Source organism: Eumetopias jubatus, unplaced genomic scaffold (assembly GCF_037043125.1).
Source record: "Eumetopias jubatus isolate StellerSeaLion01/CBP00866 unplaced genomic scaffold, mEumJub1_p1.0 scaffold_8, whole genome shotgun sequence".
Taxonomy (NCBI): domain Eukaryota; kingdom Metazoa; phylum Chordata; class Mammalia; order Carnivora; family Otariidae; genus Eumetopias; species Eumetopias jubatus.
Window position 1 is genome coordinate 74,884,020 of NW_028274814.1, and position 20,208 is coordinate 74,904,227.

General features: G+C 39.4%; 1 protein-coding gene across 5 annotated transcripts in view; it reads left to right on the plus strand.

Moving 5' to 3' along the window:
• Window positions 1-20,208, plus strand: part of ANO6 (anoctamin 6) — a 186,073-nt gene that overhangs the window by 88,136 nt on the left and 77,729 nt on the right. For all 5 annotated transcript variants that reach the window (XM_088026014.1, XM_088026012.1, XM_028123129.2 and 2 more), the window contains one exon: window positions 15,433-15,561. In XM_088026014.1, coding sequence (XP_087882140.1) covers window positions 15,433-15,561 — 129 coding nt within the window. The remainder of the gene's footprint in view (window positions 1-15,432; window positions 15,562-20,208) is intronic.

Genomic DNA, 20,208 nt, shown 5'->3' on the forward strand with positions numbered 1-20,208 from the left:
ATCTAGGGTAGTGGGAGGAGATGAAGTTAGATAGTTTAAGGCCCAGTGTAGCAGTACTGGACTAACTAAGGGTTTGGACTTTTGAGCTGAGAAGACAAAGCAATGCTATAGCAGCACTGCCCAACAGAATTTTCTGTGATGATGGAAATGTGCTGTCTCTGTGATGTCCGACACCGTAGCCCTTTCGCCACATCTGGCTGTGGAGACACTTGAAGTGTGGTGCTGGTTCAGAAACCTCCTCGGGACCTTCCTGGGTAAAATCTGAAACTGACCCCATGCATGAAGGGAAGGAGAGACTGAAGAGAGAGGCCACTCCAGATCCGGACGCGGTAGGTTTAATAAGCAAGGGAACTTAGAAGGCTTATCTTGGGCAGCCTCAAGGCAGTTAGATCTCCACCACTGCCCCCCGCCCCCCACCACCTGCCAGAATCTTAAAAGTTTATATAGAGGCCTTAACTGTGTTCAGTCATACAGAGCGGCCAGATGGCCTGAATTCCACATCACTGTCTCAAGGCTATGTCCTTGGGGCAGCTTCCCTGAGCAGGGAAGGTGAGTGGAATGTGCATTCCAAGGACAGAGGAGGGGGTGAGGAGCCTCCAATTGCTGGGGTCCAGCTCCAGGGTCAACCAGCGGTCACATCCTCTCGATGACCTCCCCTACCATGTGACTAGGGACACAGAGGAACCGCATTTTTGTTTAATTTTAATTGACATAAATTCAGTCGCTCCGCAGGCTCGTAGTTACGGTGTTGGACGGGGCAGCTTACAGAGCGTGGATAGCATGGCAGTCTGGCCGGAGCGTGCGGGAGGCACCGGAAGGAGCGGAGGCAAGCAAGCAGTCCAGTCAGCGGACCACTCTGACAGCGCCAGGCGGCCGGGCAGTGCGGGAAGAGGAAACGAAGGGAAGACAGCTGGGAGGTGAAGGACAGAGGAACCGAAGATGATCTTACTTCCCCCTCCTCGGCCACCTAAGCCCTTCCTGTCGGTCAGATTTCCCCAGCTCGTCTTTTTCTCGCTGGCTCTCCTCACGCTCCCTCCCTCAGCTTCTTCAGTTACCGCAGAGCTCTGTGTTAACAGCGCCCAGGTTCCTCCTCACCGTCTGAGCTTTTTCCCCTCAACCTCAGACCTTGATAATCTCCGCTCGGAAATCTCACAGATTCTTAGGAGTCTTCCCCTCCTGGCTGTGTTGCTTTTCCAGGTTTGTGCATTTGGTAAATATCCTCACCGTCCCCTTGGTGGCTCAGGCCAGTGACCTCGGAATCCTCCTGACACCGTTTCTGACCTGCTGTGTCCTAGCCGAAGTCACGGCTTGTCTGTCCCTTCGTCTTCGTTTCTGTTGCTCCCCCTCAGACTAGGTCGCTTACTACCTTTCTTCCCTGGACCCTCACAGTCTCCCGTCACCACTCTGCCACTCACTGTCTGTTCTCTAAGCACTTCCTTGAAAAGCAGAAATCAGGTCATTTCCTTTCTTCCGCCATGTGGAATGGAATCCCCCCACCAGTGTTGCTTTATCTGTAACATTACAAAATATCACAGGATAAAGGGTTAATTAATTTCAGTTGATATATTTAATAATATTTATCCATTTAATATTTCTATAACCCTATTAAGCAGGTACTTTTGGGAAATATCACCGAACTATCCCTTGGGGCATATATTCTAGTGAGAGAAACAGACATTAATCAAATAATTACGTGAATAACTACCCAATTAAAATTGTGAGAGGTGACATTTAAGGAGGAATATAAGGTGCTCTGAGGGTATAAAAGGAGGAGACCTAAGCTAGCCGGGAAGGACAGGGAAGGGTTTGGTAAGGAGGAGTTAGCCGGGGAAAGGGAGGGATTCTAGGTTGTGGGGCCGCATGTGCCAAGAGAGAAGGGAAATTCTTTACTTCAGTGGAATACAATGTAACCATTAAAAACATTAATGGAATACAGAACCTGACAACTGCATTGGGATGGAATGTGGTCTTAAATTTCCTAAGCCATCTGGAGCAGCTTTTGGAAAGCAACAAGACCGAACCTTTATAAAACTTGAGTAGGATGGTTCTGTTAAACACTTCTGACTTGAATGTGATCTCAAGTCAATTCAGCAAGTATCTGATGGCTTATCTTTCCTAGGGGTTGTAGGTTAAAACAAAAAATGGGTTTCTTTCCTTCATTGTTATAATCCGATAAAAATGATAGTACATAAAAATAGTTTGACATACTATATAGGTATTTTATCATACTATTATTATAATTTATATAAAGCAAAATTAAGAGCCAGAATGAATAGTATAAAACAGTGATTCTACAGGTTTTATTTCCTACACTTTATACTCTTAATAAAATAATGGACCCCAAAGAGCTTTTTTTATGTGGGTATATTGGTACTTACTATAGTAGAACTTAAAACTGAAAAAAATTTAAATGTATTAATTTACTTAAACATAACCAATGATAAACTCAACATACGTTAACATAAAATATCTTAATGAAAAGGAACTATTTTCTTAAAACAAAAACATTAGTAAGAAGGGTAGTATTATTTTATATATTTTACAGATCTCTTTAAGAGAAGGCAGCTTGATTTTTATATCTGCTTCTGCAGTTAAAAGTTGCAGTATGTTGATTTGGTTGAAGTATATGAAGTAGATCCAGCCTTACACAGATAGGTAGTCAGAAAAGAGAAGAGTTTTTAAAAGTCTTTTCAGGTAATTGTGGATATTTTTCTTTGATACTACATTATAACTCGCCAGGTAGTAAGCATCTTACAGGTTGGTTGTAATATGGAATTGTGAAACCATATCAACAGATTTGTTGTATGTTGAAAACCTGTCTTGCATTTTGAATGAATCTTTACCCAAGCATAATTTTTCTTACTATGCATAGAGCAGATGAAAATATTGGTTCACTGAGTTAAGTAGCTCTCACAAATGTTGACCCATTTCATTGTACAATATGAAAAAAATGACATTTGTTAACACACACCCAGTCTCATCAGAAACACTAATGAATATTGGGAAGCTGTCAAGTTCACAGTGGTGAATACAAGTTGTCCTAAATTCTAATACTTGCTTGGAATTTTATCATTAGCAATAAATATTGGCGGTTGTTTTTTCTGAAATGACAGTTTCACTTTGTTCATTTTCGGAAAAATATCTGCCAAATACCCAAGTCTACATAACTGAGTTTTGTGTCAGTCATCTGTCAAGTAAAAATGGTATCTGTGGAAAAAATTTGGCAACTCAAAAATTATACAAGCACTTTTCCTCCAGATAACCATCATACTTTAGTGTGCATCAGAAGTGCTTTATGGGTACTTCCATTTCTTCACACAGAATAGTGAAAAGCCGTGTACTCCAGGGTCAGGATTTAATAAAGTTAGTCATTGTTACAGCTTCATCAAGAACATGTTTAAGGGAAGTGACTCTTTACTGTAAGTGGTGGTGAAGAATGTAACGACAACTAGTACAGTTTGGTGCTGCTCCTGAGTAGTGCTAAGACACTGGCAGTTCTACCCACCATTGCTTTTGCACCGTCACTGCAGATGTTAACACAGTGAGGAAGACAGATAACATTTTAGTATTATAAAAATGATTGTGACCCCATGGTCCCCCTGAAAGGGTCTCAGAAATTCCCAGGGGTCCTCGGAACACACACATCCATTGGCATAGTGAGGGAGAGAGAAACGGGAACTTAATTGTGAGGAAGGCTTCATGAGAGAAGAACTGAGTTAGATCTTGAAGCAGAACTAAGATTTGGATAGGTGGGAAGGAGAAGGGAAAGGGATTTTTAGGAGGGGGAGTCATGTGAGTAAAGGAGTAGAGGCAGGAAGCAGCATGACGTAACCCAAACACTGATGACAAAGGATGGTTGAGTTGGAGGGTTAGGAATGGGGAGTGATAATAAAATATGGGATGTAATGAGATTATGAGGGATCTTGAATACCCATGGGAAATGTTTACACTTTTTCCAGGGGTCATTGGGAGTAACTGAAAGATTTTGAATCCTGTGACTTGAACATGTTGGTTTAGGACCATCGTTTTGGTAGAAGTGTATAAGGTGAATTTGACAAACAGGACAACTGGATGCAAGGAGCCTGATTGGAATATTAATTGTAATCTAGTTTGTAAGGGTCCAGAATGCAGGCTGGAGAGATGGCAATAGATGGAACAGGGTGAAATGTAGACTAATTGCTTCAGAGATAGAAGCAGTATGAGAACTAAAGAAGAAAAAGTCAAAGGTTACCAGCATACTATATTTTATAACCCCAATTCCTTGCCAAGGACATTGTTAGGGAAATGGACAAAAACTGGGTGTTTCTATGTTAAGGTCTCACATAAGACTTTTTCCTCTCCCCAAAATCAGAATGCTTCCCTTTTTTTCTGATAACAAGAACTGGATCATTGAACACATTTCCACATTTTCCTCCTGCTGCCAGGAGGCTTTGTGCCAAATGTCATGTTAAAATCACAACAGTTACAATTGTCCCAGTGGTTAGTACATTTTCTTCCTTCTACTTTCTCTGGCCCTGATTCTCTATCTCTATTTACAATTCATTAATCTTATTATTTTCACTCTGTTTGATGCCAGATGTCATAAGACCTCTTTTGAAAGAGATCGGTGGTGGGAGAGTCTTTTAGGATTCCTGGTACCAGTTCCAATGTGAAGGGGGTGTGTTCCCCCCCCCACACTAAGCAATTCTCAGACACCAGTTGGATGTCAGAGAATTCAAGTCAATTCTGACACTATCTACCAGGAGATAGCATCAGATTCCAAAGGTTAAGGACTCAGTCCTACAAAATTCCCTTCCACTCCCATTTGAGACTACAGGAGCAAGCCCCAGGCTGTTACCAGAGCTTCTGACCAACTGCCTACAGATTGGAGGTTCCAGCAACCTCCTTTCTAGGTTCAATTTGCTGGAGCAGCTCACAGAACTCAGGGTAACGTTTACTTATATTTACCAGTTTATTAAAGGATATGAATCAACAGCCAGATAAAGAGAGACGTAGGGCAGGGTATGGGGAAAGAGCTTGGGGCTTCCCTGTCTTCTCCAGGTCTGCCACTCTCCCCGCGTTTCCACGTGTTCACCCACCTGGAAGCTCACCAAACCTAGCCCTTTTGGTTTTTATGGAGGCTTCACTGCATAGCCATGATTGGCTAAGTCATTGGCTGATTCAAACTCCAACCCCTTTCCCCTCCCTAGAGGTGATGGAGGGAACTGAAAGTTCCAACCCTCTAATCACCTAGTTGGTGCTCCTGGAGTCAGTCCCACACCCTTGGGTGGGGTCCAAAAGTCATCATTGATAAGAAGACACCCATTTCACCTTTATGTCTCTGAAGCATTTTCAGGACACGTGGATGAAGACCAAATACATCTGAGAAAGATATTTTGGTTCTCTGAATAACAAAATATTTATTTCTTATAAGTCATTATATCACAGGGAGAGTAAAGTCATGATAATATATTAACCCTTCACATATTTTGTTCACTCATAGTATAGGGCACTCTACATTAGTCACATTTTACTCAGAACTTTAAGAAAGCTAAAAACTCTGACGTACAGAACCAAAGCACCAAGGTTAAATTTCAAAGAAATTTGATAAATTCAGTTAATCTGGTTGTCCAATTCAAAACAGATGAGAAGCAGCAAATAAGAGGGTAGTGAAATACGTATTAAAAATAGGTAAAGTGATACCAAAAGAGATGACTCTTCATAATCTGAGTAATGGCAGAGAAAGATGGAGGTGCAAATTCCTAGTGATTATGGATTATGTGAATGCACCCAACACAGCTAGTAATTAATAAAGAACTGTTACTGGTTTGTTAGAGAAAACCAACAACTTACAGTTCTTGAGCTTTTACCATGTTCCAGGCTCTATGCTTTTGCTATTCATGTATCATTATACTTAATCTTCGCAATAACCATGCATTTCTTTCTGTGATTTCCCCCTTTTCACAGATGAATAAATAGTTCTAAAGAAATAAAATACATACATAAAGGCACACTTCTTTGTATGTGGCAGAGTTGTGTTTTGAGATTGGCCCAGCTGGATAACAAAGCCCATGTTCGTTATTCTTCCATCATTTGGGACTTCCTTCATTTTGACCTTCTTAATAATAATAATAGCAGTTAAGTTATGTTCAATATCCTCTTAAAAGATATCAAAAAATACTGTGTACTGTATTTGAGAAAATTTAGAGCATAAAAATTGGTATAGGTTTATCTAAAAAAAAAAACACTGGCACTTTACTTCTTGAAAATTCCCAACAATTGGTGGGAAAAGGATTTTGTAAAGTGTTATTTATTATTTACAGTCTGTTTCAAACATTTTTGTGCCATTGTTCTAAATTAGTCCTGTGGGCTTTTTTTTTAATTTTGTTTTGCAAACATCTGTGCATTCTCATTTTCATACCACAAAGAACAGCCATTCCTGTAAACTGTTTGTGAATTAAAGGAAAGAAGGTAATATTTATATAAAACATTAACTGAGAGGTGTTGTCACATTGTTTTGCTGAGCACTAGATGCTCTGATTTTCTTTTCTTCCTCTTGCTTTGAATGAGCTTGTAAACACCAATTCTCAGAGAAGTAGTCCGAGAAGATTATGGCCCATGGATACATGGGACCTAACAGTCCATGAGGGAGTGACTGCTGATGACAGGACTCTTATGCTGCAAACTCTGAGCAGCTGAAAGCGAAAAATAACCCAGGGCAGTTCTTAGACGAGAAATGTCAACATCCTGTGAGAGATGAAGAGCCTCTGGGAGTGACGGATTGTAACTTTAAGGGAGCCTGCCGAAGAGGAATTGGACAGGAGCCTAGGAAAGAGCTTGACTTGTTGCCTTGGTTACACCCCAGTGCTACCTTCCATAGTGTCTTCAGCTTGACAGTCTGAATAACCAGTTTGAAACTCCGTTTTCCGTTCATTCTCAGATTATAATCACCTTCTGTGAGGTAGGGTTTTCTTTCAAAAGCGTAAAATCTCAGGGACTGGTAATCTGGGTCACATGTAACTGAAGAAAGGGAATAGTTCACATCGATGGATTTGGTAAATGAGAACTGCCAGTAAATATTTTTGAGTCGTAACCAGTTAGTTTTCCAAGAACTGAAACTAGATACGCGAAAGCCACTTGAAATATGGTTGACTGTGAGGAACAGGAGGGTAGGTAGAGGGGAACCCTGTGGTTGTGAAGTCACGTGAAAACTGTTGTTCCTTAAGACTGATGATCTTAAAGTTGTGGATGGAATATTGTGACAGTCCATTAAATCATCAAGGATCTGGTTGCAGCAATATTATTTTGGTTCTAACGGATTCCAGGACATAAGATTGGGAGTTATTTCTTAAAGTTCCAAAAAGTGTAATTAGGACAACCATCTTGCTAGGTGAGGAACCTATAGAACATTTTTCTTAAGCGGTAGTACAAACTGAAAATGCTAATAGATTCAAAACATGTTTAAGAATGTTAACTCCATAATGTGATATGAAAGCAAAAGCAGGACACTTTGGAGGATATTGAAACCTGAAGAGGCTAGCCTCCAGGAGGATAATCAATACCACTTGACTTGTTTTATCATATCTATCACTTCATCTTTCCTCAAACTTTATTGGGAATATTTACAGCTTAATCTCACCCACATTTCACCAGTGTTACCATTATTGGATGTGAACTGTGCCAGCCAGTGGATGGCTGCTTCTAGAAAAGCATGAAAAAAATCGCTATAGGCATTTTCACACTTTTTTTCTTTTTATTTGTGACTTTTCTTGTTCCTCTTCTTTTCTGCAGATCACCTTTAAGGAACGCCAACCAGAGGTTTTAAAATGGCTGGAAAGTCTGTGGAAAAACAGGAGAGGGGGGAAAAAAAAGTGTAGTCCTGCTAATGAAAATCCCAATCCTAGCTCTCTGTATGGGGTTAAGGAAATGGTTCAAACAGAGACCCTGCCCTTAGGAGGAGCCTCCCAGCTGAGCGTCAACCTATAATTTTTCTGGAAGCCTGTTATCTACCCTAGTGACGGAACTCCTTGTAAGGAAGTTTTACTTTAAGAAGGTCATTCAGAGTTCTATTTTCATATTTCCTCAAGCTTGGTTCAGAAATCTGAAGACTATATGAAGTCATGTGAGAACTTCATTTGATAAAACTACTGTTTCCTTGGCATGGGCTGGAGGGGAATATTTAACAGCAGTTATGCTTAAGGCATTATGCCTTTATACTCACCCAGCATCTGAAATGTGATGTTCTAATAGTAGAACTCCAGAGTTTATTTTATTATTTTATTTTATTTTTTTAAAAAGATTTTATTTATTTATTTATTTATTCATGAAAGACACAGAGAGAGGCAGAGGGAGAAGCAGGCTCCCAAGGAGCAGGGAGCCCCACACGGGACTCGATCCCAGGACCCTGGGATCACGACCTGAGCCGAAGGCAGACGCTTAACCATCTGAGCAAAAGGAAACAAAGGCAAAATGCATAGACCCAATCAGCAAGCTGTTGGCATGTGAATGTTTGTTCCCGTGTGTGTATAAACCAAAAAAACAGTAGCAGGAGCAACATTTTAATCTACTGATAATTTATAAGTCAACTGTATCTATCCCTGTTGAGAAATGGCTAAAACCCATCAGTTCAGCTATTGGCGAGAACTAGTTATAGCCATTTACCAACATAAAATAGCAAGATTGTTTTTTCGGAATTTGTACATCAATTTTTAACCTGCAGCCCAAAATCACTTATGAACTAATAAGTATTAAGTTCTAAATTTTTTCCGGAAATTTTTGAGTCAAAATATATAAATGATATTTGGTAGTTATATACACAGGTGGCATATAAACTATAACGGAGGGTATGTCAGCTTGGGGCAAGGATCTCTAAAACTTGTATCGCACATTCCAGTTCAATGTCTGAATTTCAGAAAACATGTCAACATTGTTGAATCCAGGACTGATGGATGGTACCCTAAAATATTTCTTCCTTTTCTTTTTGGGACTTAGCTGGTAATTTTATGGGCGCCTTTTATATTGCCATTTACCCGCTTGCCCCATTTGCCTGCATGGTCTTTAGGATCTCATCAGTAAAACCCAAGAGAATCTACTGAATGGGGATTAAATAATAATATAGTTCAGTTAGGTCAAGAATAATAATTGGCATTTTACAAAAGCAGTAATTCAGTTGGGCGGTACCCATAAAAATGTTGGCACTCTCTAATTAAAAAGTACAAATAAAAAAAAGATATTTTTTGGTGATTAACATAACAATAAAAAATTAAAAAAGATATTTTGACTATCACGGGCAAAGTGAAAATAACTGAAATCTAGTGAGGGTGGGAAAAGGCATTTTCATACACTGCTGGTGCAAGTATTCATTTATTATAAATATTACAGATGACAGTTTAGCAGCTTACATGTCAAAAGCTCCTGAAAAGGCTATGCCACTTAAAATCTGCTTCTAGAATTTAGCCTAAGGAAATAGTAATTGAACATGTGCACAGATACATATGTACAAGGATGCTCATTGCATCAATGTTTATAAAAGCAGCAAATTGGAAACAATTTATGTGTTCATCAGCAGAGGAAATGTTTATATTGTGATTAAACATGACACAGAGCATTATATAAAGCTAGAAAAATGTCTATGATAGATGTTTATGAAACAGTATGTAGGGTATGGTACCATTTTGGTTAGTGTGAAAACCTGAAAGGATATACTCCAAAATATTAAGTTCAGCTCAGCTCTGGGATGTGGGATTACATATGACTTTTATTTATTCCTTTTTACTTTTCCGTATCTTCAGAATTTTTTTGTATTGAGTATATATTACTTTTTTTTTTTTAAGATTTTATTTATTTATTTGAGAGAGAGAGAATGAGAGATAGAGAGCACGAGAGGGAAGAGGGTCAGAGGGAGAAGCAGACTCCCCGCCGAGGAGGGAGCCCGATGCGGGACTCGATCCAGGGACTCCAGGATCATGACCTGAGCCGAAGGCAGTCGCTTAACCAACTGAGCCACCCAGGCGCCCCGAGTATATATTACTTTTAACATCAGGGGGAAAAAGGTGATTTTTTTTTTTTCCTAAGAAAAAAGTAAACAGAGCTCGTGCTACATGCAAGGCTCAGCAGAGAGCTCAGAGTGACCAAGACATGGCCACTGGCCTTCAGAAGTTAATAGTGTGGTTAACAGAGTGGGAAAGGAGACTGATTTGTACAAATATTCTGGGTCACTCTTGAGTACACCTTGATCATTATAGCATCACCATCAAGGGATCTTTGTGGAATATCCTGACATGCTTGACTCTAAAACAAACCAGAGTCCTAGCTTCAGGATACACCTTCCTCCTGGAACGGGCCTTCATTCCACCGACTTCCTTCCCATCAACATTCCTGAATGCCTGAGTCCAGTCAAAAACATGCTCGCTCATTCCCTCCAAGACACCAGTTACTGAGCTGACTTCTTGTTTGGCTCCCTTGTGTGTCCATATTTCTCCTTATCCCTGTTAACTAACAGGTTACTTCCTCTTCTTCTACCCTGCTTTCCACAATACCAGTCTTTCCACCTTCAGCATCAAGCCTTCCATACCGGCAGTGCTTGGCATTTTTCTACTTTGCATTTTCTCACTATTACTTGTTTTTACAGGCTGAGGAGGGGACCTAATAGAAGGAAAGAATTTGTCCTGGTCACTTTTCTCTCTACACAATTGTGTAAAGCAAAGAAATTCCACTATTACTTATGCTTTGAATCTCCCTGAATTCTCTTACAGTTAGTGAAAACACTTCAGAATATATCTCATAACTGTATGGCATGTAAATAAAATTTCATTGTGCTCCGTATTTTGTGAGATCTAAATATTTACATAAAGGCTTTTGCTTCTAAACTTTGGTTTCCCTAGAGCTTGCTCTGTGCATGGATTCAGGGTTTAACGAAAAATAGAAGATCCAATATTTTCACTTTAGTTCTCTGCTATGATTAAAGTTTGCTTTTTTTCTATTGTGTCCTTGGAATTAATTAGCTTTGTTTTACTGGTCTGAAAGACTGCAGAGTGTCACATTTTTTCCCACATTCACATATCAGTTGCTCTTTAATTGTGTGTGTGTTTTGATTCTGTTTATTTTTCATAATGTAATTCCTCAACTATTACTGTTAGGCATTACACCTTTCTTGCATCCTGCCTCGTATAAAGGACAAGACCATTACCCAAATAAGCTTGGACCCCTCTCCGATATCATAGTAAATGACAGCCATATTAGGAATAGACTATTTGAAAGTTCTGGAGATACAATCAGATATCACTTGCTGTCCAGGGCAAGTTTTAAACACCCTACACATAAAAGTTGGAGCAAAAATCCCAGTTGGACTGCTTTTTTATGCAGATCTTGGACAAATAAATTCAGCATTTTAAGCTCTAGGAATAGATGCCTCTGTTGTGGAATGGGACTTCCAATCTTGTTTTTGCCGGGTTATTTGAGGACCCGATTTGTGGATGCTTGAGAAGAATGAGATTGGACAAATGTTCAGCAGCAAGTTATTTCATGATCTTGCCAAGTGCTGATATTGGGGATTCTAGGAGGCTGCTTAGTAAAGATGGGGCCACTCACACAGTGGTTTCCCAGGTCCTCTCTTACCCCAGCCCTTCTTTCTCCACCTAGAAGACAGACCTCACCATCATATGACCCTTCATATACCTGAAGCATCCTAGTCAAGAAGTGGAAGTCCTTAGGGGAGCCTGGGTGGTTCAGTCGTTAAGCGTCTGCCTTCGGCTCAAGTCATAATCCCAGGGTCCTGGGATCGAGCCCCGCATTGGACTCCCTGCTCAGTGGGAGGCCTGCTTCTCCCTCTCCCACTCCCCCTGCTTGTGTTCCCTCTCTCGCTGTTTCTCTCTTTCTGTCAAATAAATAAATAAAATCTTAAAAAAGTCTATGGCCTTATTTCAGCCAGAGATTGCTTATGAGAAATTTTCCTACCAAGTAATTACCGGAAAATGCTCATCTTGGGACTTGTCTTTCTACCTACTAGGACATTCTTTCTCAGTCTCTTGTCCTATAGTAAGTACAGAGGTCTCAGCCGGACCCAGGGATGGGACTGGTACCCGCCCGTATGTCTTTAGCCAATAGCAAAAAATTTTCAAGTTCTTAAATTCACAACTCTAGCTTAAAAGCACTGGGCACGGTATTTTGCTGCTTGCATTTTTTATCCTGATTTGGTTGAGGCGAATCCTGCCCTCTGGGGCTTTTTGTTGAAGGAGCCACCCCACAAATAAAAGAGGGAAAGAAGCCAGCTGAGAGGAGGGAGGCCTGGATAACATCATTTGCATGATTCACACCTGACCTTCTTTCTTATTCCCTGTCCTTGTTCTCCTCAGCCAAGCTCTTACTGCTCAGACCAGCATGTCTCCTCTGTATTCCAAGTGTGAAATGTCAGAGGTAGCAGCCAAAGACAGAGGTGGTCAAGTCACTATTCCACAGTGGTTGGCAGCACGGGTTTTGATATAATGACGAATGAGCATGGGTTTTTTTTTTTTTTTTTTAACCCCTGCAGCCTTTAACTTAAAGTACCACATTAGGTCAGGTGGCCACAAATGCGTAAATGAATGTTAGATTGGTGGGATCTAGTATCCCTGGGACCGGTGAGGGCATTGGATGTGTTTTTGTATCCTTTGGGTAAATACCTAGTAGTGCAGTTGGTGGATCCTAGGGTAGTTCTATTTTTGATTTTTTGAGGAACCTCCATACTGTTTTCCAGAGTGGTTGCACCAGCTTGCATTCCCACCAACAGCGTAGGAGGGTTCCCCTTTCCCCGCATCCCCGCCAACATCTGTTGTTTCCTGTGTTACTCATTTTGGCCATTCTGACTGGTGTGAGTGGTATCTCCTTGTGGTTTTGATTTGTATTTCCCTGATGATGAATGACGTCGAGCATCTTTTCGTGTGTCTGTTGGCCATCTGGTTGTCTTCTTTGGAAAAATGTCTGCTTTCAGGGTTTTTGTGTCTCATCTTGGTGCCATTTGACGTGGTCAAAAAGAGTAAAGATCAGGTTTTGAGTAGGGACCAAGAAAGGCAGAGAGGTCAAGGTCAGGACTTGAATAATTCATCACTGAACAATCAAGTTGTTTTTAAAGAGGTTCATCCATATTTATCCTGAGAGATTATTAAAATTTTACTTCATTAAAGCAAAACTTTAGGAGAGGAATTACTTTTTAATTCTCTGTTACTTCAGTGCCCTGTTGGGTTAGTTAGGCCTGTAGTAGAATTATTACTGGAAAAAATCCAGCCTTTAAAAAAAATACAGTTCATACATCAGTCTTTTTAAATTTAGGCCAGATTTCTTGTTACTTATTCTTTCCAATTTTAGTATGTGTGCTGCCGAAGCGAGCACTACTTATTCTTTTCCCACATTGAGTTTCCCCCTTCTTCCCAATTGCCTAGTAGGAAGTCTTCTGCCAAGAGATGGGAAACCTGGATTTCATAACAGCAGAAAACTGGCCTTCTGTTCCCTGGCATTGCATTCCAATAATACCATACCAGAGTCTGACCTAGTTATTTCATACAGACAGTTGATGCCAAGTCAGTGAGGCTTTCCTCCAGTGAGGCCATGGTCTTCTGTCACACATGAAAGACGTGTGTGCAGACCAGATTACGTGGGAGCTGCCTGCCAGCCCATGCGGCCGAGCAAGGGCTGTGCGCGGGAGAGTGCCTGGAGCCATGTGCAGATGTGGTGCTCGTTCCAGGCCTCATTCTCCAGACCTTCACTTCACTGAGTCCGGCTGGATGCCACCAAGGGCAACAGAACGTGGGCTACAGAGAACAAGTGGCTTTTGTACAAAGCTTTTCAGACGTCTGTAATGACCAGATTTTTGTGACTCTGTTCCACCCCACCCCACCTCCCCTTTGCCATTCTGAAGAAATTACTCTTTTTTTTTTCTCCCCCTCTACACAGAATTTTCCTCTAGCAGCCACCCTTGCTGTCCAATAGTAACATCTTCATTGAAAGGAAGAGAAATGGAAGGAGCCCAAAGTACTTTGTGTGAAATTTTGTATAGCTTTAAACACTTTTTAAAGCTGAGGGGTGTTCAGTAGCTGAAACTGTAAATAAAAGAACTGAGTAGTGCACCAGTCTAAGCCACGGATGTGTCTGTTGTCCTGGCTTCTCGGTGCTCCGGCTAGGGAAGTCACAGTCTGTGGTTAGAATCCCTGGTTAAGTGCGACTGGCATGAGGGTGTGTTGAGTTAGGTTACACCGGCAGCATGCACTCTACAGGTGAAGTAACCTGCTAAATGGGAGGCGGTTTGACTGCTAGCAAGAAACCTTCACCGGTTCCCTGTGCTCGCTTCGGCAGCACATATACCTTCACCGGTTCCCTGGTGGAAAAGAAAGGAATGACAAGTATCAGGTTGTATACATTCACCAAAAGATCGATCTTTTCAAAAGTGTGAAGAAAAGGAAGAAGGGGTGGTGGTAAAATTAGGTGATTTTTGTATGAATTGATGCTAAAGTACAGAGAAGAATTAATTGCATTTAGTGATTAAGTGGTTCTACCAAATGACTACAGAATGCAATATCCCCATGAGTTTTTAATGAAAAAAGTTAAAAATTTAAAAATACTACTTATCAGTTAAAAAGTAGTCTGATTCTTAAACAGCAACAGAATTCACATCAGCATCCCCACAAGCTGTGCAAGAAACACAAACCTGTCTTTGCTTAGAGCAAATTAAAACAATTCTTTCCAAATCCACATGGTAATAAAGATTGTTTAAACTCTCTTAGGTCTGTGATGTGACATTATTTCTTTATTTTAAGCCATAAGGCTTTTAAGCTCTAAAGGCTCATTTATTGTTGTTGCTGGGGTCATTTGTTTATTGTTTTATTTGCTAGAAGTGAAGGGCTATCTTTTGTGGATTTGGGAACAGATACCAACAACCATTGTAGCTTTTGTGTTTATTGAAGCATCATCTGGTATATGTTTAATGTTCTAAAGTGGTGTCTTCTGTAAAGTGGTGAGGTCCAGAGAGGTCTTGAAAAATGATGAAAAGGTTAGAAAATATGACTTAGGAAGGATGAGATTTTCATAAACAGTGCTTCATCTTCGATTTTTCTTCTTCCTAGATGAAGAAGAAACTAAACTTCACTCCTTCAGATAGGCACCTCTGGTTACCGTGTTTATTTACAAAGTGATACTCCTTTGCTGTTCAAGGAGGGAATAATTCTGAGATGATTGTGTTTACATACAAAATACTGATATATTCCCATGTATTTGTAGAATAATCCTAAGCTGCTCAATTCAAGGACTTCTTTCACCAAGAACATGCAATGCTTGCAAAGATCATGGTGACTGTGACCTCTTAGTTAAGTAACTAGCAATGGATTTTTTTTTCTTATAAACACACCGATGTACCTATTAAAACTAGAAAATAAACACTTATAAATGGACACTTAAAAATTACATTAAAATTTGTTTTCCCCACAGGAAGAATTTAATGGAAAACTCGACTCCCTCTTTTTTAATGATGGTCAGCGAAGAATCGATTTTGTTCTAGTATATGAAGATGAAAGTAGAAAAGAAAACAATAAAAAGGGTTCAAATGAAAAACAAAGGGTAAGATTTTGTGTGTGCTATTCTCCTTTTCATTTCTTATTATACTGTGAAGTGAAAAAAAAAACCAAAGTGCTCTTTTTATGTAAGCAATAAAGTGAAACTGGTGTTTGCGATACCATGTACCAAACATGCCTTCATATTTTCTCTGCTCATCATTCCCTCAAGGCATGTTAACAAATTTTTTTTTTCTTTTAATTTGAAGCAGAAACTTCCTCAGGTGCTTAACCTCTGTGGGTTTCACAGCTGAAGGCAGACTTTCTTCCAAGGAATTGTACTTTCTATCTGTAGAAGAGATTTACATTAAAAGCATACTTGGCTATTTGCTACAAGGTGGGAGAGGAAACTAATGATTAATAATGACAGCAAGTAGAGTAACAACTGGCATTCAGGGTGCTCTCACGGATGGTATGAGGCTCGTGCATGCATTGTCTCACTTTCTTTTCGTAATAACCTGTGAGGTACATTCTATTATCATTGCATTGTAGATGACAGAACTGACCCTGAGGTTAACTGATTGTCCAAGGTAACCGACTCTAGGATGAGAAATAGTGAAGCCATGGTTCGCGATTCTTGTCTTGAATCAAGAACCCACGCTAGTCACCTCTCCCATTTTCTGTCACTTCCCTTCCTTTTTATCCATTACCAGTTAAGCTTCTCCTTCATCCCTTTCCTTTTCTTCAAGCTCTTCTAAGTGACAAGACTATTTTTATCTTGTGATAGTAAACCATTTAGTAGGCTAGGGTTATAACAAATGCCTGAATCTTCTTTACCTGAACTGAAACTGTTATTAAGCTGAAACAGGACAAAAAGGAGAGAGCATACATGTGTCACTGTTTCCCACTTTGAAAATAACTCCCTCATTCTTTGTTTTGTTTGTTTGTTCTCACCTCTGTGCTATTATATACACACAACTTTAATTGTCCCTCTCTGGACTTTTTCTCTGAAATACATCATTCCTAAATCTATTGATTTCTGCCCATTCTTTCAAACCAGCTGATGAAATCTGCATAAAATGAAGCAGTCGTGCCTGTTTTGTTTTGTTTGTTTATTTTGGAAGGGGTAAGTTTAGAGGTCTGTATTTGCATGGTATCACAGAGTAAACCCAGGCATTGGAACTTGACATTCAAATTCTAATTCTGCCACTCCAATTATTTGGAGTAATTCTAGTTGATAAAACAAACTGAACTATAGTGGCTTAACACAATAAAAGTTTACTTATTGCTCATGTCAGATGTGGCATCCCTGTTTGGCAAGATGGCAAGATGGGTTGCGGGGGGGACCTTTGTCCTTTGCAGTCAGTCAGGGACTCAGGCTGACACAGAAGCTTTGCCATATTCAACAGGTAGTTTCTAAGATCATCCTGGGCATTAACATAAATAATAGTTTAAGAGCAAGGACTGAGAAAGTATTTGTGCTTCTTTACCACTTTGGCCTGGAAGTGACAACATCAAGTATGCCACATTCTGTTGGTCAGGACTCAGGAAAGTGGAAAATGTCGTTTCTGACTGGACAGCCATTTCTCCACCGGAACGCCACACTATGGAAGGAGAACATGAATCTTTGGCGGACAGCTGGCTTCTTGACCACAGCTGTTAACTGGCTATATGACTTGAGTGATTTTCTGATCGCTATCCTGTTTTATTACTATTTTTGAGATGCATGTTATTGTTACATTTTGGCTTCTTTAAAATCAGGGTATGTCTTACAAATGACATCATAATTTCATTGGCTGAATTTTTCCTGTTGATACGTGAAATATTTGTTCATCATATAGTGATGACATCTTAGATTTAGGAAGTGAGATCCAATACTCAATCCATAGGATTGTGGCTAGGATTAAGTAAAATGTTATATAAATTGTTAGCACATATTAGATAATAGATATTAATTCCTCTACCTTTTATTTCCAGTTTTCTTAAAACAGTGTACTAATACGAAAAGGCATGACTCCTCTTTTGTTACTATATAATTTGTATGTATGGATGGATATATACGTATATATAAATTTACTAGAGTAATAGAGCTTAGAATGTTTTATCATTTTCCTGTGGACACCAAGATATGTGCAGTCATAGTCACCATCAAATATTCATTAAGCATCCATATGCCGGTGGAACTGCATTGAGCACTATATAAGTAAGTTAAACAAATCTAATCCATTAAAGTGTAAAGGAAACAGTTCTGGTTTTAGACAAGAGCTTCACTGCCATGGTGAAAGGGCCCTAGAGCTGCTTACATTATTAATAAGTGCTGCATTTGTTTTACACAGAAACATAGGTCCCAGGGTAACTCTCATAAATCAGGAGAAAAAAAATCGTCATTAATTTGTCAGTCTCTGAACTCAACGGATAGATGTACCATGGTGTTGGTTTTTGTAAGCCGTGCTTGAAGTGCTTTGAGTCTGTTTTTGTACATATTACTTAGATTCCACCAGAATTTAAAGCTCAGCTTTGGAATCACATATTTATTAATCAGAAAAATATTTGTGAGTTCCATCGTGCCCTCTGTCAGGACTTATTCAGGATTTAGGACTCCACCAAAGAAAGGCAGTTTTAAAATCCTGTTTTCTTTGAGAGAAAAAAAAAAGTTATGTCTAAATCATATTGATTTCCTAAAGTTAACACCAAGGTAGACTTTGCCAATGGCTAATCTAAAGAGTATTGTTAAGTACTTTCTAGAGATGGAGAAAGAGAAGTGATAGGGCCACAAAACATAGAGGAGTAAACATAGAGGAGTAAAAGGCTACATCTTCCCATGAGCAAAAGAGAAAATATTTTTTCTAGCCAGATCTCCAAATAGCATGTCACCTTGTCCTCCTATGTTAGTGAAACTACTTCAGGAACTTCACACCTTCCTTTAAAAAGTATAAATCGTTTACATTTAGATTAGGCATGGGGAATGACTGTAAGTTGTTTCAATAATATGTGCCCATTTAGCCCGCTGTCCTTGGCACTGAATCACTTTGAATGTTTTTTTACTGCAAGAAACAGGAAAACCAAACTCAAAATGGCTTAAGTGCTAAAGGAAATAATTTTCTCACTTAAGAAGTAGCCTAGAGATAAAATCATTTCTGGGTTTGGTAATTCACTGATTTAAAGAGGTCATCAGGAATTCATCACATCCTTCTGCCCTGCCATCCTCAAAATGTTGCTCTTCTTAAACTGACTTTACCTTGTTACAAGATAGCCATTCTACTTCAAGGCACCTGGAGGTGGGAATAGGGAATGCCCTAGAAGGGCCCTAAGCAGATTTCCCTTCACAGTTAATTGTCTATCACGGGTCTGTTCCAAAAATGACTGTTGGCAAAATGAATGGAATCATTAGCATAGACAAATGAAGATGAGTCTTTCATCTCTTAAATTGCCTGATCACCCAATACCTGAGAAAGCATCAGGCTTTTCTTAGTAGTAGCGAAGGGAGAAATGACTGTTTACTAGGTAGCCAGGCACGTCTGGCATAGCACATGATTAATTGTATCTAAATATGTTCAATGTACATTGGGAAGAGCAAAGATTCTAAATGAAACAAATGTCTATATTTTTCTCCAACTGTTTCTGCTCAGTTTTGTTAGTAATGTTTCTTCCACTTCCTTTTCCTAGACCTGCAAACAAGTGGCAGAATGGATCTATTTAGAATTTTGTTTTGTATGACAGTTGGTGTCCCTTTAAACAGATGAGTTTATGACCAAGTAAAGGTATAATTCAGGTGATAGTAAAGAGGGTGGAGGGGTCAAGGTAGCACAAAGACAGTATAAGCAATCCTGAGTTAAGTTTATTTAACTTTCTGTCTGCACAGTCCATTCCTAAAAGTTAATGGAAAACTTATTTCCTTGAAGCTGATGTAAATTTCATATATGGAGATGTAAATTTGTATTTCATATCTGACTAAGAATTCTTTAGTAGGTGGCAGAAGGATCTGGCCAGTGGAGATCATAGCATAAGAGGTTTTTAAGAAATGAGCAATCAAATTAAATTATATCCTTTAACTTCAAATAATGTGAGACAACTAACTAATTGGTTACAGATCCTGTGAGCTTTTAAAACTGTTGTCCATTTTTTTAGATGCGTTATCATGAGGCTGGAAATGTTTGCCTAGAAGCTGGATGAGATCTCTTTGGACACGTTTCAAAGTTCATCAGAAAGTTCTAGTACAGTGAATATATTACATCACTCCATTTACTGAGGTCTTACATTTTTTAGTAAACGTGTATATCAGTGTCCATGAAGATCTTGTACTTTTTTTTTTGTTTTAGGTGTACAGTTTAGTAAGACTCAAGACTTACAGTACCCAGTGCTCATCACAGGTGCACTCCTTAATCCCCATCACCCATTCACCCATCCCTCCACCCATCTCCCCTTTGGTAACCATCACTTTGTTCTCTATGGTTGAGAGTCTTTTTCTTGGTTTGTCTCTCTTTTTTTCCCCTATGATCATTGCTTTGTTTCTTAAACTCCACAGATGAGTGAAATCATATGGTATTTGTCTTTTTCTGATCTTGTACATTTTTATTAACTATTATTTTAAAATTTTATTGATATTTTCAGAAGCATTTTAAATTGTGGTTTGTGATTTATTGTGTATTTAAAAATTTCATTGATTTTCATAAGTTCTACCTAGAAATCTTGATAAACTCTTTTTAGTTCTAAT